Source organism: Gorilla gorilla, chromosome 13, assembly GCF_029281585.2.
Source record: "Gorilla gorilla gorilla isolate KB3781 chromosome 13, NHGRI_mGorGor1-v2.1_pri, whole genome shotgun sequence".
Taxonomy (NCBI): Eukaryota; Metazoa; Chordata; class Mammalia; order Primates; family Hominidae; genus Gorilla; species Gorilla gorilla.
In genome coordinates this window covers 45,675,612-45,702,087 of record NC_073237.2, presented here as the reverse complement: position 1 = coordinate 45,702,087, position 26,476 = coordinate 45,675,612, and the positions used below count along the sequence as shown (strand labels likewise).

Below are 26,476 nucleotides of genomic sequence, written 5' to 3'. Positions count from 1 at the left end.
GGTGTTCTGATGGACCCTGCGAGTAATACAAAACTGACTCAGATGCAGGCCCTACATCAGGAGGTATACACTCTAGTAGTGCCCTTGACAGGTACAATAACTGTAACACAACTGAGAAAATGGTCAGTGTCTGGAGCAAGTATGGATACAGTGTTTTAAATATGGATTATATTTGGATATATAGAAATGAAAGACATTTTGAAGGGCAAGGAAAGGGCAAAAGATATTCCAAATTAGAAATACAACTTGCATAAAGACACAACTAGAAAACCATGGGGCATAACTGGAGAATAACAAACAGATTATTACAGATATGGCTAAGCTTAGTGTAGACAAAAGGAGGTAGTGGAAACAGGTTGGAAAGTTAGTTACGTCAGAGCAGTAGGAAAAGATTGAGCACATACACTTAATATTACAGTCTGATGAAAAACATTACGGCCAAAAAATTTTTAACCTACTTTCAGGACAAAAGCTAGGTGGGACTAGCTACTAGAGGATCTACTTACCATGTTTTCTTGGCCAATTCCTGTTTGTAAAATCTTTGTGCCTCAGACTGTAAACAGAACTTTCTAAAACTGATCTTTAGAAGATGCTTCTGATGTACAGCCTGAGCCACTGAGCTTTGTCCTTATCATTCCCAGTTTGTAAGCTGCATCAGCAGGGAAATGCAGTGGGATTGTTTTCATAGGCCCTTAGCTCACCATAAACGTACTTCTCAAGTCTTGGCCCTTTGGAAATGGCCAGTTCGTGCACTCAACGCATCTGCATATTTGAGTGCTACATCCAGATAATGAGCCACTCTCTTCACTTTACTTCCCTTCAAAAAGACTGATCGATGGAGCAGCCTTCATTCCTGTTACATTATCCAGTCCCAGGCAGTGATGATGTTTAAACATAAGACAGAGACGTTTCTATGCAGCAATGGAACTTTGAAGGAAGCTGGAGCCAATGACCTTTCACTTTGAAGCCAAAGAATTACAAGCATAAAATTTTCAGTCTTGCTAAGAATTGGGGATGAAGAAATTAGCAGAAAGTCCTCTTTAAGCCCCACAATTCAGTATGTGGTGCCCAAAGCCTTTATGTACTCAATCTATGTCTCATTTAGCACTCCCCTCTTATTTTGATGACGTTTATATGTACCATCAGAATAAACATGGTTGTAACCATTATTGGTGATTTTGTGGGTAAAAATTGGATATTCCATTTTATCTCCCTCTTTGCTTTAATGTAAATGAATTCTAGAGCATTAAGGGAGAGGATAGATTCTAGGCTTAGGATAGAGCTGCCAGCCAATCTTGGGCTGGCACTTCCCACTTTCCCAGTTAGGGGTTTTAACTCCATTTGAGTTCATGGGAAACATTCTCTGCACAGGTACTAAGGGTGTGTCCTCTTCCTCTCTGATGTCTTCTCAGGTGGGAAATTGGCAAGTGGAGTCCATGTAGTCTCACATGTGGGGTCGGCCTACAGACCAGAGACGTCTTCTGCAGCCACCTGCTTTCCAGAGAGATGAATGAAACAGTCATCCTGGCTGATGAGCTGTGTCGCCAGCCCAAGCCCAGCACGGTGCAAGCTTGTAACCGCTTTAATTGCCCCCCAGCCTGGTACCCTGCACAGTGGCAGCCGGTGAGTTCTGAAGTTACTCAATATTGGAGCTTTTGTTTGCAACAGTGACTCAAAAAAGGGATGCTCTCTCAGAGTGGTTTTGTCCAGGGATGTTAAAGGGATGTTCAAGATCTGCTAATTTCTCCCTTCTTAGTACTCCCCTAACCTGATTTACATCCAGATCTTTTAATTACAAATATCATGCTTTTTCTACTGTATCACACCCCAGTGACCTCCAAAAGCAATGCAGATAGATGACCCATCTGTTAACCTGAGCATATTTATGACAAAGCTGTCACCAAGCTAAGGAAAGTTTTTTAAAATCAAGACAATGTGGTGGGTTTTCCATAAAGCTAAATTTGTTCTTAATTTATACCCTTTCTAGTTTTTTTGCTGTTTAAAATTCTAAGAAATAAGGGTAGTAGGCAGTGATTTTTTTAACATCATTACTTAGCAATATAAGAAGTTAGAAATGCTGAGCCAATTCCAAGTATTTTTATTTTCCTGGTCCTGTGAATTCCAAAAGTCTGGGAACCATTGTTTCAAAACAGGAGTTGACAAACTGCAGCCCTCAAGCTAAATCTAGCCTGTAGCCTTTCTTGTGCGTGTAAATAAAGTTTTATTGGAACACACCCATTATTTTACGTACTGTCTATGGCTGCTTTTGCACTACAAGGCAGAATTGCGTGGTTGTGATAGAGAACATATGGCTCATAAAATCTAAAATACGTGCTATCCCTTTACAAACAAAATTTCTGATCCTGCACCAGGCATATATAATAATAACACAACTATTTTATCATAATTTCCTATCTAAAAATAATATGCATTTATCAAACGCTAATCTTTTTGCATGCCTTTTAAAAAAAGAGGATTTTAGGTTGATTGCATAAAATCTTATTTTGCAGTTTGCTCCCTATTAGGACATAAGACACTGCTTTAAAGGGACAACAAAGGTCACAAAAAGTAAGCATGAAAGGTGGAGGAGACATACATCTCTGTTTCACTGAGACAGTTTTTTCACTCTCAAAAGTGTCCCAATTTGGGTGATAAATGATATAGTCATCAGTGGAGAAGGAGAGAGGATGACAGCTCACATACCATTGCCTTGTGCAGAAGGGTCTCCCATTTCCAGGCAGCCACGTGTCCTCTGTGCTTTTTCTAATCATTTGGCAGAGCCCCTTTCTTCGCCTTGCTCTTTGCCCATCTTGGAGCTGTGGTTTAGTAAAACACTCAAAGAATCAAATACTGATGAATAAGCAAAACACTAAGTATGAAGCCTCTGGCAACAGACATTAAATATATATTTTATTTTAGAGCTTAAATGTATATGGCTAAGTTCATTAATTCCATGATACTATGGATGGTTTGTGGAAGAGGATGTCATATATTTTGAACACCAATGTACCAGTGCTTAAGAAATATATATTATCGCTCACCAAGCTGAAGTAAATCCTCACAACAATTCAGTTAAAATAAGGTTTTATTAGCCTTATTTTAGGTTTGAGGAAACTGAGGCAAACACAGCTAGCAAATTTAGGGTTGGCTATCAACTCAGTCTTATGTGACCCTTTCCACTATACCAAACCTATTGTGTATGGCTAAAAGGCCTTTCAGGGATTAAACATGAGCACTTTTGTTTTACAGATGATGTAACTGTGGCCTAGATGTAGGCTTCCTTAAGATCATAAAACCTGAACCAGAACCCAGGTCACCTCATTGCTAGTGCATTTATACTAAGTTACCTCTAGTTGGAGTGAATCTATGACCTTAAATGGCACCACTAACCCATGCCAATCCTAATAAAAGGTGAGAAACTATCTCAAATCAACCTCCACTGTTGAAATTGTTAAGTCCCCATATTATTAGTAGCTTGTTGCTATTAGGTACATAAGTTATGGATAGAATGTTTACTGAATGATGAAATGAATGAATAGATGAAGAATACTCCTTATAGGCCCTGAAAATGCTGACTTTACATCTTCCTGATATGTTTTTTATGGTTATAGGTCTTAATATCGTTCTAGTCTTTAAATGCAGTGAAACATCAATGTCTTTTTGATAGCCACACATGCTGCTGAATAATGACATTGACTCATGATGCTTTTTCAGTTTTTAGGGCACAGCCATATATATGACCTTTTTTTGGTCAATTGCCATCACCACCACCTGTATGCCCAGCATCCCTATTTGAAACAGTGGACTTCCAAAGAATCACTTATTCTTAAATTTTCATCTACTTTGGGCCTGTGAAGATATGAATTTACTTTGAAAGCTTTTCTATTTCCTTCTTTTTGGGAGAAGCATTTGAGGATGAGTCAGGTTTAAGTTCATTTTTCAGGTTGGGAAACTTAATAGTAAACAACTGTTTGAAGTTCATCCAATGCATCAGTGACTACAGTTTAATAGGACCTTTAAAAAGTCTCTTCTTTCACACCTGAGACACAATAATTGTGAAAAATAGTCAAACATAACAAGAAATAAAGAACATAGAAGGTCAGCAGTGTTTCTACCCTCCAGAGACAGCCCTGTTAATGGTTTGGTGCATAGGGTCTGTTTGTCCAGCATGGTGAAACCCTGTCTCTACTGAAAAAAAATATATATATACAAAAATTAGCCTGGTGTGGTGGCGAGCACCTGTAATCCCAGCTACTGTGGAGGCTGAGGCAGGAGAATGACTCATACTCAGGAGGCAGAGGTTGCAGTGAGCCGAGATTGCACCACTACACTCCAGCCTGGGTGACAGAGCAAGACTCTGTCTCGACAAAAAAAAAAAAAGAATATTTGATCACTTTTAGGAATCTCTAAACCTGGAGTAAACAATAAACTATTTATCTTACATTATTTACTGGAATCCAACTTCTTTGGCTAAGTTTTGTTGGGAAAAATTAGCTATTGCTGACTGCTTGTGAGAAGAAACCATTGTTTATATTGTATGGTGCAATAAGTCCAGAGTAACTTCAGGGATCAGCTAGTTGGCTGTGGTTTTAGAACTCAGCTTAGTTACGACACCAGCTGTTGAAAATCCATTGCCTGGTTAGCCCTGATTCCTCAGCAGTTCTTACTGGGAAAAGGGAACTTGGTGTACACTCACCTTGTCTTTTCCATTTAGCAAGGATCTGCCAGAGGATACTGCTGAGGTCTCCAATCCTTCAACACCCAACCTACAGCCTCTTTCTTACAAAAGAAAAGGAGATGGGGGATCACATGTTTCATTTAAAGGAATACAGATAACAACCTGATAGACATTGCCTGTTTGAGGGGAGAAACTCTCTCTACTCTCTGTGTGAACACAGTGTTACCACTGACCTCATGTGTACGTTTCTCTTTCTGGGGGAAAGAAAACATAAATTATGTAAATTGTCATCTGCCAGATAGGAATGCAACCTTCTTTGTTCTTTGTAGCGTATTTGTCTGACAAATGGCAAATAGCCAATATTTACACATTCTGCAGGTCCGGAGAGGACCTAGCATGGAGTTCAAGTATTGATGTTAAGATCTTGTTTTAGAAACAATTAAGCAGAAATGAAACAGAAATCTAATTCTAGCTTTGGTTGTTAGGGGACCGTCTTTATTTCAGTTCTGCCTCTTAATACTCTGCCCTTTGTTTTTCCTGTCTGGTGTGTGGGAAGGATTCATTTCATATTTATCCTTACCAATTTATTAATAGCTTTAATATCTTGTTAGTTTATATTTAGACAGCTATTGAACACTTATTTTATGTGCATGTAGTCCTCTGCATCTTCTGCAATTTATTAAATACACTCATCATCCTCCTCCTCCTCCTCCTCCTCCTCCTCCTCCTCTTTGGTGTTGGTTATAAGTGACTTATTGCACACCTCATGAGGGATCATATCACACGGGTGAGTTACAACACTGTGATTGAGAATCACTGTTACCTATACCACAATTTAGTCTGAAACACTTTGATCATGACAGTCTACTGCTAGGATTTTTCCCAGTGACTCTAAAGCCAGTACATGTCTTGTTCACGCCTTCATCCCTCTGCGCATCTGTCCCTGCCCTGTCTCCAGGCATGGCTCTCCCATCCCTGCTTGTATACTCCCCTGCCAGCCTACCATTTCCCACTCCCCTGTGCTGGTCAAGGCCCAGCAGACAGCCTCCCTCTTCTGCAGTGACTCTTCTATTATCCTTCTACACTGAAGCCACATGGTGTTCAGGGGCAGACAGCTAACTTAACAACCACGTTACCCACTCAGGTGCTTTCTCATGACTTCTGAATTAGACCACAAGGTCAATGAAGGCAGAGACCAAGTCTCAGACCCCATAACTCCCAGGACACATCTGCAGAGCGTTGACTTTGGTGTTAGAAAGGTACATGCCCATTCTGCTGGTGTCATTTATTGAATACTTGCTACATTTCAGGAGCTGCTGCTTTTGATAATGAGAGCATCACTTTCTCTGTGTTCAGCGCAGCTCTAGACACTTTACATATTTAACTTACTTAATCCTCACTATCCTATGTGATAGTTACTAATGTTATCCCCATTTTGCATGTGAGGAACCTGAAGTATTGTGAGCTTCATAGGAATTTGAACATTCTGTTTTATCACTCATTTGCTGCACTTGGCCTCTCTTGAGCCTCACAGCAACCTAGTGAGGAAACCAAGTCACAAGGCTGGTAAATGTGAAAGGGGCCCTGTGTGCTTCAAACTCATTTTCTTTTCCACTATGCAGTATGGCTTTCCCAAGACTTCTTTACTATCTGCTCTTAACTGTTAAACTGTGAAGACATCTGGTAACAGTCCTAAAATCAGCAGTTTACAGAACACTCGGTATTTGTTGCCTCTATCCAGGACAGTTCATCTGTACGTTGGCTTCCTATTGCTGCTGTAAAAAATTACCACAAACTTGGTGGCTTAAAACAACACAAACTTACTCTCTTATAGTTCTGGAGATCAGAAGTCCCAACTCAGTCTCACCTAGCTAAATTCAGGGGAACATCAGGCCTGCGTGCCCTCTGGAGATCAAGGGGAGGATCTGTTTGTCTTTTCTGGCTTCTACAGGCCATATGCTTCCTTGGCTCATGGCCCCTTCCTCCATCTTCCTCCCACTGCTAATTCTGTCCCTTCATCCTCTCTCTCTGACTCAGACCCTCCTGCCTCCCTCTTCTAAGGACCACTGTGACTACCTCAAGCCTACCTGGATAATCCAGGATCATTTCCCCCTCTCAGAAGCCCTCATCACATCAGTAAAGACCCTTTTATTGCACAGCGTAATGTGTTCACAAGTACCAGAGATTGAGATGAAGATATCTTCGGGGGCCATTGTTCAGCCCATCACCACCTGCTATATCGTGAGTGAAGCACTTAGTCCCCACTAGCACAAGCTCCTTGAGATTGGGAACCTGTCTTCCACTACCCTTTTGCCTCTCTATATCTAATATATCAATGTATATATCATATGCATCAATATTCCTTCATTTGTTTTTGTTCTAAAAATTAAATTGAAACAAGGAATTAAAGAAAAAAGGTGCTGAAGGGTTAAACTGAAAAGAATTGGTCCACTTTGAAACACAATTTATACTTCTCTATATTGCATATGTTTTATGTTCAAGATTGCGTCCACCCAACTGTACACACATGTTGCACACATCTGTGCAGAGACAGAAACAATTGCCACAATCTCTGGATCCCTGCCTTGCTTAAAACTGTGACTGTGTTGCCATTTCCCTCTAAACCTTTCTTAATCAGGGTCACAATTCAAAATGCCTGCAGTTCAACTATGTAAAAAAGCATAAGGGAGAGGAGTCCCTGCTAGTGATACAAAGAAAAAGAGAATTTTAATGATAACTATAAATGCCTGAGAATTAAAGTTTTCATTTTCTAGATTTAAACATACATACATACCTTCAAGCAAAGACAAAAATACCTTTGGTTTGGATTAGAGAACTGAATTCTGGCAGAGTCACATAGTAATCAGTTTTGTTATATTCCAGTGACTAAAATATAAATCCACATAAGTTAGAGGCTATATTTATTTAAAATTTTCTGTCCCAGGGAGGAAAAAACTCTTAGGATGTTTATCTCATTTTCAATAGTGTATTTCATAAGGAAATGGACACTTGATCCTATCTTTAGAGGCAGCAATAAACATAGCAAAACAAATTGAAAGTCCAGCTTCACATGTGGTTGTTTTTGTTTTTATTTATTAGCAGGAAGTTCTTTGGCATAATTGCTCTGATTTTGATGGATGTGCAGCTGCTTGCTTCACACCATAACAAGAATGTAAAACCTTGAAGGTACAGTGTACACCCCTTGTACTTCCAGAGTCAAGAAAGCTTAATTGAGACTAGATGAACAAGGGAATTCTAATCCCCAAAATGGCTGAAGTAAGACTTCTGTTCTCATTTTAATAATTATGTTTAGTAAGTGAGATTCCAGTTCTCATTTTTCTTTGTTTCTCTAGGCCCTAATTCAGTTTGGCTCAGCTATGACCTCGACTGTGTGCATAGCACCGTGTCTAACTGCCTTTGGGCTCCCTCAGTCTCACATGTTGCTAAGTTACCTCAAACTCCAAAGGTCTAACACCAAGCTTGATACATACCTGCCTGCCACCCCTTCCCCCATTAACCTGGTCTTTCATCATTGATCATTATCATGTAGGTGACACCACCATCTGTCCTGCTTTCTACCTGGAAACTTGAGCCATTATCAGCCTCATGCGTCCTTCACGCTTTGTCAACATCTATACCCTATTTTATTCCATCTTCTATATCTCCCCCACCACTCTCTTCCTTTCTAATCCCTCTCCTTACAATCAACTCATCAAACCCTTACAAACAGTCTTTTACTTGATCTCCTTGTCTCATCTTGCCTAACTCTCATCCCGTGTTTCCCAACTTGGTATTGATGATTCTTTACCACAGGTTCTCTCTTCGAGCCTTTAAAATATAAATATGCATATAAATATGCACTGAGAACCCCTGCATAGGGTTATGATATGCAGTGTTACATAGACTTATTTTACCAGGAAGCCCTTTCTCCATGGCATACCTATTAATACCTCACAAAGCAGTATTGTTTGGAACTTACTGGCCTATGCTGCCTGAGTCATTTTCTACAAATTGGATCATGTTACCCCCTACTTTGAAACCCCTATTGATACCTCATGGTTTTAAGATTATGTCCAAAGGCACTTCACCATGTGCCCCTAATCTAATGTCTCAGAATAATTTTCCACCTACTCTTCTTCATGGACCCAAATGGTGCACCGTCTAAGGACTGCTCTGAGTCATCAGAACATGCCATGTCCCTTTGCACCTTGAGTGCGTACACACAATCTTGCTATGCCAGCATCCTCATCTCCCTGGAAACTGCTCATGTGTCATTGCTCTCTAGAGCTTCCCTAATTTTCCCAGAGAGATTTAATTGCACTCTTTGTTGTATTCTGTTTTTGTAAAACTGATACATTGTATAGTAAGTTTTTCTCCCTCACTGGACTGCAAATATCTGAGGCTTAGTAACCATTTTTTATAAATCCCCAGCATCCAATACAGTGCCTAGCACTCAGTGGGTACTCAATAAATGTTTGGTGAAAGAATGAATGAGTAACTGAAGAAACAAGTGAAGTGAGTTGGAAGTTGTAAGCAGAGTGCAGAGTCCATTATGTTAAACGGAAAGTTGGCCTTACAAACAAAACATAAACATCACTTTGTGTTGGGTTCAATAATGTTAGTAAAAATATCAAGGAAATCAACTCAGCTCTCAGTAAATTAAACTACCAAGAAGAAACCAGAAATTTCAATACAGGCAGAATTTATTAATGTGCTTATCATGGGAAAATCTTTAAAAGTACAGGACACTTGGGCCATTGTATTTTTTGTGTAGAGACATAATTGTTTTCCTTATTGTGTATTTTTTACTTTTCTTATAAAACGAACCCATGACCTCACATCATGAAACGTGTATGGCAGCTGGTATAAGCAATATAAATACTATTTTTTTATTTATTTTGCTTATTGCATATATTTAAAAATAATACCCCTTACTGGAGATTTATCTCTTCATACTAGAATATTATTTTAAATGATGACTCATAAAGGCAAACATTTTTTATTTAATTTCATTAATTTTCTCTTGCCATTGCTCCTTTGGAAACATTTTTTTCTTTGCATCCTGCCTCTTGCATAAGAACTGTTGGCCTCACCAGGTCATCTTAGCACATTCACAAAGTCATCACAGACTTTGGAGCCTTGACTCCTTTCAAATTTCATCTTCTACAATTTTTTAAAATTTCTAAAAATGCCTTTCATCAATGCAAACACACTGAAGAAAATTTGAGAACACAGACAAGACAAGCATTTAGGAGCAAAATCCCTGACATTTACTCAGCTAGATGGCTGCCTCCCATACCTGGAGCATCAGACTCTCCAGCAGAGCCCACACCTTCACTGGCTGAAACCCACTGCTGCCTTACTGCGAAGCAGCTTCTGGCTAATGATAAAACAGCCTGGTAAAAGGTGGATGATCAGCCCATCAGCTGGATGCCTGTTTTACATCTTTTTAACATCTGGATTTGGAGCTCTTTTGCTCATCCAATCATCAATTCAACAAACATTTATGAAGTGCATGCTCTTTGCCAGATACTCTACTAGGCTCTGGGGAATATAAAGATGAATGAATTCCCTTTCCTCAAAAGACTCATAATCCTGTGTGCATGCAGGGAGGGAGAGGAAAATAGCAGGCACATAAACAATGAGCCCGTATAGAAGAGATAAGATACCCTTCTAGGTCAGGTGGGTTGGAGATGATTTGTTTGCCAAAATGCAGAGGGGTTAGAGGAGGCTTTAATGAAGAAGTGGCCTTTAAAAAAAATACCTATTTTAAATTAATTCTTGTGGGTAATAGTATATGTATTTATGGGGTACATGAGATGTTTTGATACAGGCATGCAATGTGAAATAAGTACATCTTGAAGAATGGGGCATCCATCCCTTCAAACACTTATCCATTGAGTTACAAACAACCCAATTACACTCTTTTTAAGTTTTTTTTAATCTACAGTTATTACTGACTATAGTCACCCTATTGTGCTATCAAATAGTAGGTCTTATTCTATTATATATTTTTGTACCCATTATCCATCCCACCCTCCCCCTCAGCCCCTCACTACCCTTCCTAGTCTTTGGTAACCATCCTTCTTCCGCTCTCTATGTCCATGAGTTCAATTGTTTTGATTTTTAGGTCCTGCAAATAAGTGAGAACATGTGATGTTTGTCTTTCTGTGCCTGGCTTATTTCAGTTAACATAATAACCTCCAGTTCCATCCATGTTGTTGCACATGACTGGATCTCATTCTTTTTATGTCTGAATAGTACTCCATTGTGTATGTGTACCACATTTTCTTTATCAGTTAATCTGTTGATAGACACTTAGGTTGCTTCCAGATCTTAGCTATTGTAAAAAATATATACACTGCAACAAACACAGTAGAGCAGATATCTCCCTGATACACTGATTTCCTTTCTTTTGGGTATATACCCAGCAGTATAATTGCTAGATCATACGATAGCTCAATTTTTACTTTTTCAAGGAAACTCCAAGCTGTTCTCCATAGTGGTTGTACTAATTTACAGTCCCACCCACAGTGTATAAGGGTTCCCTTTGGTCCACATCCTCTCCAGCATTTATTATTGCCTGTCTTTTTGATAAAAGCCACTTTAACTGGGGTGAGGTCATATCTCATTGTAGTTTTGATTTGCATTTCTTTGATGATCAGTGATGCTGAGCACCTTTTCATATACCTGTTTGCCATTGTGTCTTCTTTTGAGAGATGTCTAGTCAGATCTTTTGCCCATCTTTTGATTATTAGATTTTTTTCCTGCAGAGTTGTTTGAGCTCCTTATATATTCTGGTTATTACTCCCTTGTCAGGGTAGTTTGCAAATATTTACTCCCATTCTGTGGGTTGTCACTTCACTTTGTTGATTGTTTCCTTTGCTGTGCAGAAGCTTTTTAACTTGTGATTCCATTTGTTCATATTTGCCTGTGCTTGAGGGGTATAGCTCAAGAAATTTTTGTCCAGACCAATGTCCTGGAGATTCCCCCAATTTTTTTTTGTAGTAGCTTCTTTGTTTGAGGTCTTAGATTTAAGTCTTTAATTCATTTTATTTAATTTTTGTATATGGCAAGAGATAGGGGTCTATTTTCATTACTCTGCATAGAGATATCCAGTTTTCCAAGCACCATTCATTGAAGAAACTGTCTTTTCCCCAGTTTATGTTCTTGGCACCTTTGTTGAAAATGAGTTCACTGTAGCTCTGTAGTTTTGTTTCTGGGTTCTCTATTCTATTCCATTGGTCTATATGTCTGTTTTTATGCCAGTACTATGCTATAGCTGGTACTATTGCTCTGTATTATAATTTGAAGTCAGATAATGTGATTCCTCCAGTTTTGTTTTGTTTTGTTTTGTTTTGTTTTGTTTTGTTTTGCTTAGGATAGCTTTGGTTATTCTGGGTCTTTTGTGGTTCCATATGAATTTTAAGATTGTTTTTCTATTTCTGTGAAGAATGTTTTTGATATTTTGACAGGGATTGCACTGAATCTATAGATTGCTTTGCGTAGTAAGGGTATTTTACCATACTGATCCTTCCAATCCATGAACATGGAATATTTTTCCATTTTTTGATGTCCTCTTCAATTTATTTCATCAGTGTCTTAAACTTTTCATTATAGGGATATTTCACTGCTTTGGTTAATTCCTAGTATTTAAATTTTGTGTGTAGATATTATAAGTGGAATTACTTTTTAAATTTCTTTTTCACATTGTTCACTGTTGAACATAGAGAAATACTGATTTTCGTATGTTGATTTTGTACCCTACAAATTTACTGAATTTAAATTTCTTTACCAGTTCTAATAGTTTTCTTGTGGAGTCTTTAGGTTTTTCCAAATATAAGATCATATCATCTGCAAACAAGGATAATTTAACTTCTTCCTTTCCAATTTGGATGCCATTTATATCCTTCTCTTGTCTTACTGCTCTAGCCAGGACAAGAAGTGGCTTTTGAGCTGGACCTTCAAGCACATCTTGGAAGTCTCTGGGTGAACAAAGAGCTGGCAGGCATTGCTCATGGACTGAATGACATGATCAAAGGCCAGAGCAGAGAAGGTGTCTGTGTGCCCAGGAAAAGGCAAATTGTCCACTGTAGCTAAAGCATGGGCACATGACAGTATGTCAGGGAATGGGCTGGAAAGCTCCATGCAGATCAAAGTGAAGGGCATTGTCAGGAGTCTAGACTTTATCTTCTTACCATTGATAATATCCAAAAAGCTTTATGTATACATCAAAATTGTAAATGACAATTTTTTAAAACTTTTCTTGCAGCTGTTTTATCATCATGTTTTTACAGTCCTATATACTGTTGGAGGTCTGTGCCTTAAATCAAGTCCTATCTGCAAACTGATAACCCAGTTATGTTATTTTCAATGAGTAATCACTCTATAGTACAATTTTATTACATCTATACCCTTGAAATAAGACAACTTATGCTCATTATCTACTTCCTCAATTTGAAAGAGAGAGAAAATTAACCTACATTTTTCTTTATTGCCAAATTCACTAAGAAACTCTAACTGAACAGCTTGAATCTGAGAACTGTTCTTATTTAACTACTTGTTTATTTTGGAGCATTTATCAAATTGAACAGAAGCCTATGTGCTTCATAAAAATATTTAGAAAAAAGAAAACTTCAGCCACTACCCATTGAGGAGATCCATACTCCTACAAATTCAGCATCACTAGTGAAGTATCTAAAATGTCAATCACTGGGTGACAGAAACTTTGGGAGCATGTTCTTTATGTCTGAAGGACTCAATAGGACCCATGAGGAATCTGAGTGTGAATTATAATCAAAGGATTAAACGAAAAGTGGCTTGATGTCGTTTTGAGGTTTAGGAGATAATAGTTTTATGAACCAGCTATTATTTCTCTCAGAGAAAAAAAATACACTGCATTTTCAACAGTGTAAATATTTATGAATCATATCAAAACACCATATACTCCCAGAACTTATTGTAAAATGTCACTCCACTGTTCAGCTCATACCCTGACCACTTCCTTACTGGGAAACAAACAAATAATTAATTTTAAAAGAAGGAAAAGGAGAGCGCATGTGTAGGAAAGAAAACTAGAGGTGGATTCATTCAATCCTAATGTTTATTATTAAAGATGTAATGATATACTGGGGAAAAGTCTTAAGTGAAATTCTCAAACACTTAATATGAGCAACAACAGAAGCAAAATCTCTTCCTTCATAGAGCTAATGGTCTAAATGGGTGATAATTTCTGAAAATATGAGAGCTATTATAAAAAATAAAATGAGGTAATGGTGATAGAGACGGTTTTGACTACTCTAGGTAGGAAGGTTAGGGATGGCCTCTCCACACAGCTGAGAATGGAATTGAACCTGGATTTTTCAAGAGACTCAGCCACATGAAGATCTAAGAGAAGAATGGTGCAGGTAGAGAGAACAGCAAATGCGAAGGCCCTGTGGGAGAAACAAGCTTGACATGTTTGAGGAACAAAACAACAAAAAACAAGTCTGGCTGGAGTACACAGGGAAAGGGGGGGTGTCGTAAAAGATAAGATTACGGGGGAGGAGCCAAGATGGCCGAATAGGAACAGCTCCGGTCTACAGCTCCCAGCGTGAGCGACGCAGAAGACGGGTGATTTCTGCATTTCCATCTGAGGTACCGGGTTCATCTCACTAGGGAGTGCCAGACAGTGGGCGCAGGCCAGTGGGTGCGCGCACCGTGCACGAGCCGAAGCAGGGCGAGGCATTGCCTCACCTGGGAAGCGCAAGGGGTCAGGGAGTTCCCTTTCCGAGTCAAAGAAAGGGGTGACGGACGCACCTGGAAAATCGGGTCACTCCCACCCGAATATTGCGCTTTTCAGACCGGCTTAAAAAACGGCGCACCACGAGACTATATCCCACACCTGGCTCGGAGGGTCCTACGCCCACGGAATCTCGCTGATTGCTAGCACAGCAGTCTGAGATCAAACTGCAAGGCGGCAGCGAGGCTGGGGGAGGGGCGCCCGCCATTGCCCAGGCTTGCTTAGGTAAACAAAGCAGCCAGGAAGCTCGAACTGGGTGGAGACCACCACAGCTCAAGGAGGCTTGCCTGATTCTGTAGGCTCCACCTCTGGGGGCAGGGCACAGACAAACAAAAAGACAGCAGTAACCTCTGCAGACTTAAATGTCCCTGTCTGACAGCTTTGAAGAGAGCAGTGGTTCTCCCAGCATGCAGCTGGAGATCTGAGAACGGGCAGACTGCCTCCTCAAGTGGGTCCCTGACCCCTGACCCCCGAGCAGCCTAACTGGGAGGCACCCCCCAGCAGGGGCACACTGACACCTCACACGGCAGGGTATTCCAACAGACCTGCAGCTGAGGGTCCTGTCTGTTAGAAGGAAAACTAACAAACAGAAAGGACATCCACACCGAAAACCCATCTGTACATCACCATCATCAAAGACCAAAAGTAGATAAACCCACAAAGATGGGGAAAAAACAGAACAGAAAAACTGGAAACTCTAAAACGCAGAGCACCTCTCCTCCTCCAAAGGAACACAGTTCCTCACCAGCAACGGAACAAAGCTGGATGGAGAATGATTTTGACGAGCTGAGAGAAGAAGGCTTCAGACGATCAAATTACTCTGAGCTACGGGAGGACATTCAAACCAAAGGCAAAGAAGTTGAAAACTTTGAAAAAAATTTAGACGAATGTATAACTAGAATAACCAATACAGAGAAGTGCTTAAAGGAGCTGATGGAGCTGAAAACCAAGGCTCGAGAACTACGTGAAGAATGCAGAAGCCTCAGGAGCCGATGCGATCAACTGGAAGAAAGGGTATCAGCAATGGAAGATGAAATGAATGAAATGAAGCAAGAAGGGAAGTCTAGAGAAAAAAGAATAAAAAGAAATGAGCAAAGCCTCCAAGAAATATGGGACTATGTGAAAAGACCAAATCTACGTCTGATTGGTGTACCTGAAAGTGATGCGGAGAATGGAACCAAGTTGGAAAACACTCTGCAGGATATTATCCAGGAGAACTTCCCCAATCTAGCAAGGCAGGCCAACATTCAGATTCAGGAAATACAGAGAATGCCACAAAGATACTCCTCGAGAAGAGCAACTCCAAGACACATAATTGTCAGATTCACCAAGGTTGAAATGAAGGAAAAAATGTTAAGGGCAGCCAGAGAGAAAGGTCGGGTTACCCTCAAAGGGAAGCCCATCAGACTAACAGCGGATTTCTCGGCAGAAACTCTACAAGCCAGAAGAGAGTGGGGGCCAATATTCAACATTCTTAAAGAAAAGAATTTTCAACCCAGAATTTCATATCCAGCCAAACTAAGCTTCATAAGTGAAGGAGGAATAAAATACTTTACAGACAAGCAAATGCTGAGAGATTTTGTCACCACCAGGCCTGCCCTAAAAGAGCTCCTGAAGGAAGCGCTAAACATGGAAAGGAACAACCGGTTCCAGCCGCTGCAAAATCATGCCAAAATGTAAAGACCATCGAGACTAGGAAGAAACTGCATCAACTAATGAGCAAAATCACCAGCTAACATCATAATGGCAGGATCAAATTCACACATAACAATATTGACTTTAAATGTAAATGGACTAAATTCTCCAATTAAAAGACACAGACTGGCAAGTTGGATAAAGAGTCAAGACCCATCAGTGTGCTGTATTCAGGAAACCCATCTCACGTGCAGAGACACACATAGGCTCAAAATAAAAGGATGGAGGAAGATCTACCAAGCAAATGGAAAACAAAAAAAGGCAGGGGTTGCAATCCTAGTCTCTGATAAAACAGACTTTAAACCAACAAAGATCAAAAGAGACAAAGAAGGCCATTACATAATGGTAAAGGGATCAATTCAACAAGAGGAGCTAACTATCCTAAATATATATGCACCCAATACCGGAGCACCCAGATTCATAAAGCAAGTCCTGAGTGACCTACAAAGAGACTTAGACTCCCACACATTAATAATGGGAGACTTTAACACCCCACTGTCAACATTAGACAGATCAACGAGACAGAAAGTCAACAAGGATACACAGGAATTGAACTCAGCTCTGCACCAAGCGGACCTAATAGACATCTACAGAACTCTCCACCCCAAATCAACAGAATATACATTTTTTTCAGCACCACACCACACCTATTCCAAAATTGACCACATAGTTGGAAGTAAAGCTCTCCTCAGCAAATGTAAAAGAACAGAAATTATAACAAACTATCTCTCAGACCACAGTGCAATCAAACTAGAACTCAGGATTAAAAATCTCACTCAAAGCCGCTCAACTACATGGAAAGTGAACAACCTGCTCCTGAATGACTACTGGGTACATAACGAAATGAAGGCAGAAATAAAGATGTTCTTTGAAACCAATGAGAACAAAGACACAACATACCAGAATCTCTGAGATGCATTCAAAGCAGTGTGTAGAGGGAAATTTATAGCACTAAATGCCCACAAGAGAAAGCAGGAAAGATCCAAAATTGACACCCTAACATCACAATTAAAAGAACTAGAAAAGCAAGAGCAAACACATTCAAAAGCTAGCAGAAGGCAAGAAATAACTAAAATCAGAGCAGAACTGAAGGAAATAGAGACACAAAAACCCTTCAAAAAATCAATGAATCCAGAAGCTGGTTTTTTGAAAGGATCAACAAAATTGATAGACCGCTAGCAAGACTAATAAAGAAAAAAAGAGAGAAGAATCAAATAGACACAATAAAAAATGATAAAGGGGATATCACCACCGATCCCACAGAAATACAAACTACCATCAGAGAATACTACAAACACCTCTACGCAAATAAACTAGAAAATCTAGAAGAAATGGATACATTCCTCGACACATACACTCTCCCAAGACTAAACCAGGAAGAAGTTGAATCTCTGAATAGACCAATAACAGGAGCTGAAATTGTGGCAATAATCAATAGTTTACCAACCAAAAAGAGTCCAGGACCAGATGGATTCACAGCCGAATTCTACCAGAGGTACAAGGAGGAATTGGTACCATTCCTTCTGAAACTATTCCAATCAATAGAAAAAGAGGGAATCCTCCCTAACTCATTTTATGAGGCCAGCATCATTCTGATACCAAAGCCGGGCAGAGACACAACCAAAAAAGAGAATTTTAGACCAATATCCTTGATGAACATTGATGCAAAAATCCTCAATAAAATACTGGCAAACCGAATCCAGCAGCACATCAAAAAGCTTATCCACCATGATCAAGTGGGCTTCATCCCTGGGATGCAAGGCTGGTTCAATATACGCAAATCAATAAATGTAATCCAGCATATAAACAGAGCCAAAGACAAAAACCACATGATTATCTCAATAGATGCAGAAAAAGCCTTTGACAAAATTCAACAACCCTTCATGCTAAAAACTCTCAATAAATTAGGTATTGATGGGACATATTTCAAAATAATAAGAGCTATCTATGACAAACCCACAGCCAATATCATACTGAATGGGCAAAAACTGGAAGCATTCCCTTTGAAAACGGGCACAAGACAGGGATGCCCTCTCTCACCACTCCTATTCAACATAGTGTTGGAAGTTCTGGCCAGGGCAATCAGGCAGGAGAAGGAAATAAAGGGTATTCAATTAGGAAAAGAGGAAGTCAAATTGTCCCTGTTTGCAGACGACATGATTGTTTATCTAGAAAACCCCATTGTCTCAGCCCAAAATCTCCTTAAGCTGATAAGCAACTTCAGCAAAGTCTCAGGATACAAAATCAATGTACAAAAATCACAAGCATTCTTATACACCAACAACAGACAAACAGAGAGCCAAATCATGAGTGAACTCCCATTCACAATTGCTTCCAAGAGAATAAAATACCTAGGAATCCAACTTACAAGGGATGTGAAGGACCTCTCCAAGGAGAACTACAAACCACTGCTCAAGGAAATAAAAGAGGATACAAACAAATGGAAGAACATTCCATGCTCATGGGTAGGAAGAATCAATATCGTGAAAATGGCAATACTGCCCAAGGTCATTTACAGATTCAATGCCATCCCCATCAAGCTACCAATGACTTTCTTCACAGAATTGGAAAAAACTACTTTAAAGTTCATATGGAACCAAAAAAGAGCCCACATTGCCAAGTCAATCCTAAGCCAAAAGAACAAAGCTGGAGGCATCACGCTACCTGACTTCAAACTATACTACAAGGCTACAGTAACAAAAACAGCATGGTACTGGTACCAAAACAGAGATATAGATCAATGGAACAGAACAGAGTCCTCAGAAATAACGCCGCATACCTACAACTATCTGATCTTTGACAAACCTGAGAAAAACAAGCAATGGGGAAAGGATTCCCTATTTAATAAATGGTGCTGGGAAAACTGGCTAGCCATATGTAGAAAGCTGAAACTGGATCCCTTCCTTACACCTTATACAAAAATCAATTCAAGATGGATTAAAGATTTAAACGTTAGACCTAAAACCATAAAAACCCTAGAAGAAAACCTAGGCATTACCATTCAGGACATAGGCGTGGGCAAGGACTTCATGTCCAAAACACCAAAAGCAATGGCAACAAAAGCCAAAATTGACAAATGGGATCTAATTAAACTAAAGAGCTTCTGCACAGCAAAAGAAACTACCATCAGAGTGAACAGGCAACCTACCACATGGGAGAAAATCTTCGCAACCTACTCATCTGACAAAGGGCTAATATCCAGAATCTACAATGAACTCAAACAAATTTACAAGAAAAAAACAAACAACCCCATCAAAAAGTGGGCGAAGGATATGAACAGACACTTCTCAAAAGAAGACATTTATGCAGCCAAAAAACACATGAAAAAATGCTCATCATCACTGGCCATCAGAGAAATGCAAATCAAAACCACTATGAGATATCATCTCACACCAGTTAGAATGGCAATCATTAAAAAGTCAGGAAACAACAGGTGCTGGAGAGGATGTGGAGAAATAGGAACACTTTTACACTGTTGGTGGGACTGTAAACTAGTTCAACCAGTGTGGAAGTCAGTGTGGCAATTCCTCAGGGATCTAGAACTAGAAATACCATTTGACCCAGCCATCCCATTACTGGGTATATACCCAAAGGAATATAAATCATGCTGCTATAAAGGCACATGCACACGTATGTTTATTGCGGCATTATTCACAATAGCAAAGACTTGGAACCAACCCAAATGTCCAACAGTGATAGACTGGATTAAGAAAATGTGGCACATATACACCATGGAATACTATGCAGCCATAAAAAATGATGAGTTCATGTCCTTTGTAGGGACATGGATGAAATTGGAAACCATCATTCTCAGTAAACTATCGCAAGAACAAAAAACCAAACACCGCATATTCTCACTCATAGGTGGGAATTGAACAATGAAATCACATGGACACAGGAAGGGGAATATCACACTCTGGGGACTGTTGTGGGGTGGGGGGAGGGGGGAGGGATAGCACTGGGAGATATACCTAATGCTAGATGACGAGTTAGTGGGTGCAGCGCACCAGCATGGCACATGTATACATATGTAACTAACCTGCACAATGTGCACATGTACCCTAAAACTTAAAGTATAATAAAAAAAAAAAAAAGATAAGATTACAGAGGTGTACAACGCTTCTCTTGCTCTGCTATACATTCACCTACCTAGAACCATGATTGGCATTTAATAAATTTATGTGCAATGAATTAATAAAGTTGGAAGGATTTAAGCTAGACAATGTCTAAGTTCCACCAGGGCAGGAACCAGAATCTGTAGCGGTTTGCAGGGCAGGGTTAGAGGAGTGTAGATTGTATTCTCATTGCAAGGGAACATCATTGGAGGGTTTTAAGCATGGAAATTTTGTGATCACATTTATGCTTTGAAAACATCACTCTTGCTATGGTGTGGAGAATAGAGCGTAGAGAAGACAATATGGGGTTTCCAACAGGAGGAAGGAACTCTTTTCAAATGATCACATTTGAGTGTATCATCATCTATATCCTGCTAGAAACGCTATTTCTTAGTCCGTTCCGGCTGCTATAACAAAATACCATAGACTGAGTAGCTTATCAATGACAGAAATTTATTTCTCACAGTTCTGGAGGGTAAAAAGTCCAAGGTCAGGGTGCTGGCAGATTCGGTGTCTAGTGAGAACCCTCTTTCTGGTTCATAGATGGTGCTCTGTGGCTGTGTCCTCACATAATGGAAGGGGCAAGGCAGCTCTCTGGAACCTCTTTTATAGGATACTTTTCCCATTCTTGAGGGTTCCACCGTCATGACCTAATCATCTCCCAAAAGTCCTCACCCCTAATACTATCGCCTTGGGAGTTAGGATTTCAGCGTGTGAATTTAGGGGAGTGGCAGGGAGGACAGAGACATTCAGACCAAAGCACCAATAAAAGGCAAGAGATGATGGATTATGGTATGCTGATTTATTATTTATTTTAGAAGTATAGCTTATATGTTTTGTAAGTAAACCTGACCTTATTTGGCCATGAATTGGATGTCAGGGGAAGGGTGGTAAAAAAAAGGAAAAACTCAGGGGCCAAAGTTTTTGCCCTGGATGTGGCACAATTAAATGAATGGGGAAGACTGAGAGGGAAGTAGGTTTGGGATGAGGTTGAAAGGGCAGTATTAAGAGTTCCATTTTAGGCATGTTTAAATCAAGATGCCTATTTGCATTTAAGTGGACATGTTGAGTAGGCATAGGGGAGAGGTCAGAGCTTAAAATTAAAATTTTTGATTTATCAGCACAAACTTGTTTCTTTCCAACAATTGTGGTTTCAGAAAAATTACAATAAGTTCATGGAAGAATCTTAGTAATTCACAGAATGGAAAGTATTGTGGAGAATATAGTCCCCAAATTTGGCAAATCCTTAGGAGTCAGTAATCCACGTGGCTAGTTGGCTACTTATAAAAAGAAAGAATGAACAAGAAAAGTTTATAACTGATCTGATTATAGTATAACTTGTTGGTTCAATGTAAGAATTTGACAGCAGTAAGAGAAGGTCGAACCTAAAAAATCATGCAAAACACTGTAAAACTAAATTTAAAACCTTAGTTATCCATAGCAACAGGATTATTCTAGATAAATGGAATTCTTAGCCACTAATTTGAATTTCTCCTAAGTACCAACTTCAATTCAATGCCACAGACATTTATTGAGAACGTTCACAGGAGGCATTATTCTAGGCAGTGCGGGTACAAAATTAGTTAAAGAAGTGAAATCCTTTAATGTCTTCTTGAATTGCTACCAAATGAGGGCTAAAATTTAAATTTGCTTCTTCAATACAGAAGAGCCCACAGAGTCACTGAAATGAGCCACAAAGAAGACAAAGGCTTAGGCCAGTTACTTGAATCATTAGCTCTGAGACCATAGATTTTGTTCTTAATCAAGCCCAAAGGACACACTAGAAAAGCCCTTAGAAGGAGCTGGTAGGACTTGTAATGAGTAACAGGTGGTCTAGCTTCATGGCATTGCCTAAGAGCTATGTTTAAATGTTGCCTCTCAGAAATCAGAGTTTAGGGAGAACTCCTTACATTTTCCAGGGTCACTAGAATATAGAGGAACTACTTTAAATTCTACTCTCCAACCTGAATCATGGGCTGGCTCCTGCCAGTCAGGGATGGTCGCAAGAGTGGAAGCTAAGAATTGAATGGCAAAGCCCAGTTGGGTGAAAGAGTAAGACCAGGCTCTTGGCAGGCTTGGTGCTGATCAGGCTGGGAGCCCTCCTCATGAAGCAACAGTCACACTACCCTCCATTGGGTCTGCAAGCACACAGGAGTTGCTACAACCACAGAGGAGAGAAGCTGAGTTTGGACTTTTTCTCCAGCTGCGTCCAGAGCATGGTGTCCAGTAGGAGCTTAGTAAATGTTGCAATGAATGGCAATAAACCAATTCTAGCACCTGTGTGGCCTTAATTGGATTGTTTACCTCTCTGAGCCTCAGCTTTTTTTTTTTTTTCTGTAAAGTGGAAATAAGAGCTAGCATGTAGGGTCATTTCACATTTTTTGTTAGCCTTCAATGCTTCAATGGGTAGGTAGTTGATCCCAGCAATAAGAAAATACACCCTTTTTCCTAGGGGACTCAATTATTTTTTTAAATTTGAAATGAAAAAAATAAAGGCTTCTCACCATTGATTTTAATCATTTAAAAGACTCTAAGACTAAAAGGCTTAACTAGACAAAGTTGATTGCTTTTCTAACTTCATTATCCACTAGCTCTGTGACCTCAAGCCATTCACAACTGCAAACAAATGGCATGTTTGCTCCGGTGGGGTCCAAACAACCACTGGTCCTAACAGAGACCTCTCTGGGCCCCGGATTTTCCTTTCCATGTTTATTACCATTGGGTATGATGAGAGAACCTTCATTTGGAGAAGTGGTTCTAAGCCCTGGAGACACAATAGAATTATCTGGGGAAAAATTACTTTGAAGAAGATTATACTGATATCTTTCTTAAAAACAAAACAAAAACTGGTACCTGGGACCCACATCCCAGAATATCTGATTTGATGGGTCTGAAGTGAGGCCCAGGCATCAGTACTTTTTAAAAGTTCCCCAGGAGACCTTGAGGTGCATGCAGGGTTGAGACCACTGAGTAAGAAGGTGAAACCTGGGCTGCAGCTATGTTCTGACTGTACTCAAGGACACTGGTATCACCATCATAACCTTGACTGCCGGCAAAAACCCCCATAGCCATTCTGAGTACAACTTACTAAACAAAGACCAACGTCAGTTCTGAGAGGGGCACTCCTCCAGCAAAGCAGGTACTTCAGCACAAACTCTCACGCTTTTTAAAACCAGGCTTGATCTCTCAGCAAGCCCAAAGGCAGCAAGCTAATGACAAGAAACTATTCTGGAAGAAATCAGCAGGCTCACTAAAATTTTACAATAAAATATCCCCACCACAGAGTAGTCGTGGGTTGAACTCTTAGCTAGGGTTATGTCAGACTGAAAGTGATAGAAAACCCAAAATAACATTGGCTTTAAAAAGATAGAAAAGTCTTCCTCTCTCACATAAACACAGACAGTCCAGAGCAGGTATGGTGGTATCACAGTCAGGAAGCCAGGCTTCTAACTTTTTGTTTATGACAGCCCAGGATGGAAGCTTACATTTCAGACATCACGTTCACATTCCAGCCAGCAGCGAGGAGAAAGAGAAGGGAAGAGATGCCACACCATCTTTTTGGGCACTTCCCTGAAAGCACACACAACCCTTCCGTTTATATCCCATCGGCCAGCATCAAGTCAAATGGCTGTGTCTGTCTTCAAGGGAGATTGACAAATATAGTCTTTATGCCGAAATGTGGTATGCCCAGTGAAAAGCTGGGGACTCCTTTGCTCTGAAAAGGAAGGGACATATATTTGAAAATAGCCAACAGTCTGTGCTTCAGGGGGCCTCCCTCCCACTTCATGCCCCTGGATCATAACTATTCAGTTACATGTAAACAATGTTTTATTGGGGTTGCTCTGAAAACCACTGACATGAGGCCATTTTTCTTGCATCCCAAATTTCAGTGGCTCTGGCTCCCACTGCCCTAAGAAATCATCAATCCTGCAGGAAGAGTATTCCAGGGGGGTTCTTAAGAAAACCAGACCCTAAGTCTAATGCCCATTCCGTGTGGTAGAGTGCCTTCACTTAGAGAAAGGGCTGTCTTTTCTGCAAATTAATTCCTCCAGATTTATACTGATGGCGGGAGCTCTCTCCTGTTCATTCTGGAAGGAGCACAGATTATTTTCCCTGGATCGTAAATACGCTGAACACTCTATTATACTAACCTTTTAAACCAGTTGTCTTGGATGGGACTGCAAATCATAGTTCAGGAGCAACTTTCTAAGATTTAAAGGCCCCAGAAATTCCTGGATGCTCTATTTAAATACCTGGGATTAAGAGTGGAGAGGGTAGATCTTGCTACAAAATTCATCTCAAAGAGAAGAAACAAAATCCTTTGGGCCGATTCCTGGTTTTTCTTCTTCTTCTGGATTTTTTTTTTCTTCCTTTACTCTGCCAAATTAAGATAAGAATTAGCAGTCAGACTGCCTTCCCATATTGGGTCTACTTTTTCTTCTTTCCTTCTTTCTTTCCCCAGTGTTCCAGAACGTGTGGCGGGGGTGTTCAGAAACGTGAGGTTCTTTGCAAGCAGCGCATGGCTGATGGCAGTTTCCTGGAGCTTCCTGAGACCTTCTGTTCAGCTTCAAAACCTGCCTCCCAGCAAGCATGCAAGAAAGATGACTGTCCCAGCGAGTGGCTTCTCTCAGACTGGACAGAGGTATGTATGTTCCTCCGAAGAGAATGAAAGAGATCCAAGTAGGAAAAGAAGGCACCCCAGACATATACATAGAAAAGGCAAGAAGAGAACAAAACAATCTTCCTAACATTATGGAATAGTATTTTTGTAACCATATATACCGTAGTGTGTAACTAGCTTTTAACGAGGCTGCAGGGACCTGAGTTACGCAGCCAGCCCTTACCCAACAATCGGAAGCTTAGAATTGTAAATGGGCTCCTCGTGGAACAAAACCAGACCTCATTGGTGCTGTTTTGGCCCCAGGATTCTTTTCCACACACTGGGTTCTTCTCCTTCTATCTCCATACCACCCCCTCCTCCTGACCTCCCTGTACCTCTTACTCCCAGATGTTTCTGTCTCTATTCAGGAAGGGCAAAGCCTCTCTAGCAAGTCTCTTCCAAGTTACTGGACAATAAAGGACATGATTTATTAGGAAAAGAAGGCCAAGGAAATCCTGCCTGTTTACTGTTAGTTTCCTGGCTCTAAAAAACTTCAACAGCTTCCTAGCAAGAGAATTTGATTTCCCTTGTTGTCCTGCACTTTGGGAAGTGATTGCTTCAGCGTTCACCATTCCCGACTTTATCTGCTAAGTTAGAGACATACCTCTGACTAACCTATCTTTCTAAATAATGCCTCTCCTAATTCTAGTGTACGCCAATTCATTTACACCTAGCTTCAAGTCCTTTGTTTTCAGCCACTACCACTTCGAGTTGCCTTCGACTTCTCCAGCTCCATAGGCCTGTGTGTCTTCCATGGAGAAGTCCCCCCAAAATTGTTGCCTCACAAGAAGATTTAGCCAAGAACAGAATCACTAGACCTGAAGTGAAAATGTCTGTAAAGCCAGATTCAAGACCTTCCTTTTTCTAGCATATAAGCATTTGAATTTGCCTTCCTAACCCCAGTGCCTTTTTTTTTTTTTTTTTTTTGTATAGTATACAACTCACAGGAGGGAGCTGCTGCTGCTTGAAATACCTCACAGAGATACTTGCTTACAGAGGGCAAAGCGGCCTGTGAAAATTAAGATCCAGCTCTCTCAACATAGGTTCTTAGAATTCTTGCCCATATCTTATCAACCCACATAGAATTCCATGAGATGGTGCCTGCTAAGTGCATTGCAATTAGGAGTTAACTTACATTACGACAGGTTTTATAACTTGGCAGTAAAACTGCTTCTTGTGGTATCTCATGCCAAATGTCTCAGAACATTTGGGGAATTATTTTCTCATGCTTTCTAAATTTGATTTCAAGATATAAAGTGTGTAAAATGAGCATGTGTACATTTGTGTGTGTGTGCATGTGCATGTTAGTGACAATTTTTCCGTGGGAACGTTGATTTGGGGTATGGCATTTGAAGAACAGAGGTGTATTTGCCAAGTGGCTCTAGATGAAAACATTCTCTCAGTGGAGTCTTATAAAAGGAATTGCTCCCCTAAATCTATCAGGTAATAGTCTGTCATGAGTGGGCTGCTGAGGAAGGGACTTGTGTGTGTTATAATTGTCTTCCTGTGTTCCTGGAGTTTGTGGCCTTTGAAGCATATGAGACAGA

At 40.1% G+C, this 26,476-nt stretch overlaps 1 protein-coding gene across 4 annotated transcripts in view; it reads left to right on the top strand.

The window, feature by feature from the left end:
* Positions 1-26,476, top strand: part of ADAMTSL1 (ADAMTS like 1) — a 443,211-nt gene that overhangs the window by 276,689 nt on the left and 140,046 nt on the right. For all 4 annotated transcript variants that reach the window (XM_063696342.1, XM_055351516.2, XM_063696343.1 and 1 more), the window contains 2 exons: positions 1,413-1,623; positions 24,732-24,911. In XM_063696342.1, coding sequence (XP_063552412.1) covers positions 1,413-1,623; positions 24,732-24,911 — 391 coding nt within the window. The remainder of the gene's footprint in view (positions 1-1,412; positions 1,624-24,731; positions 24,912-26,476) is intronic.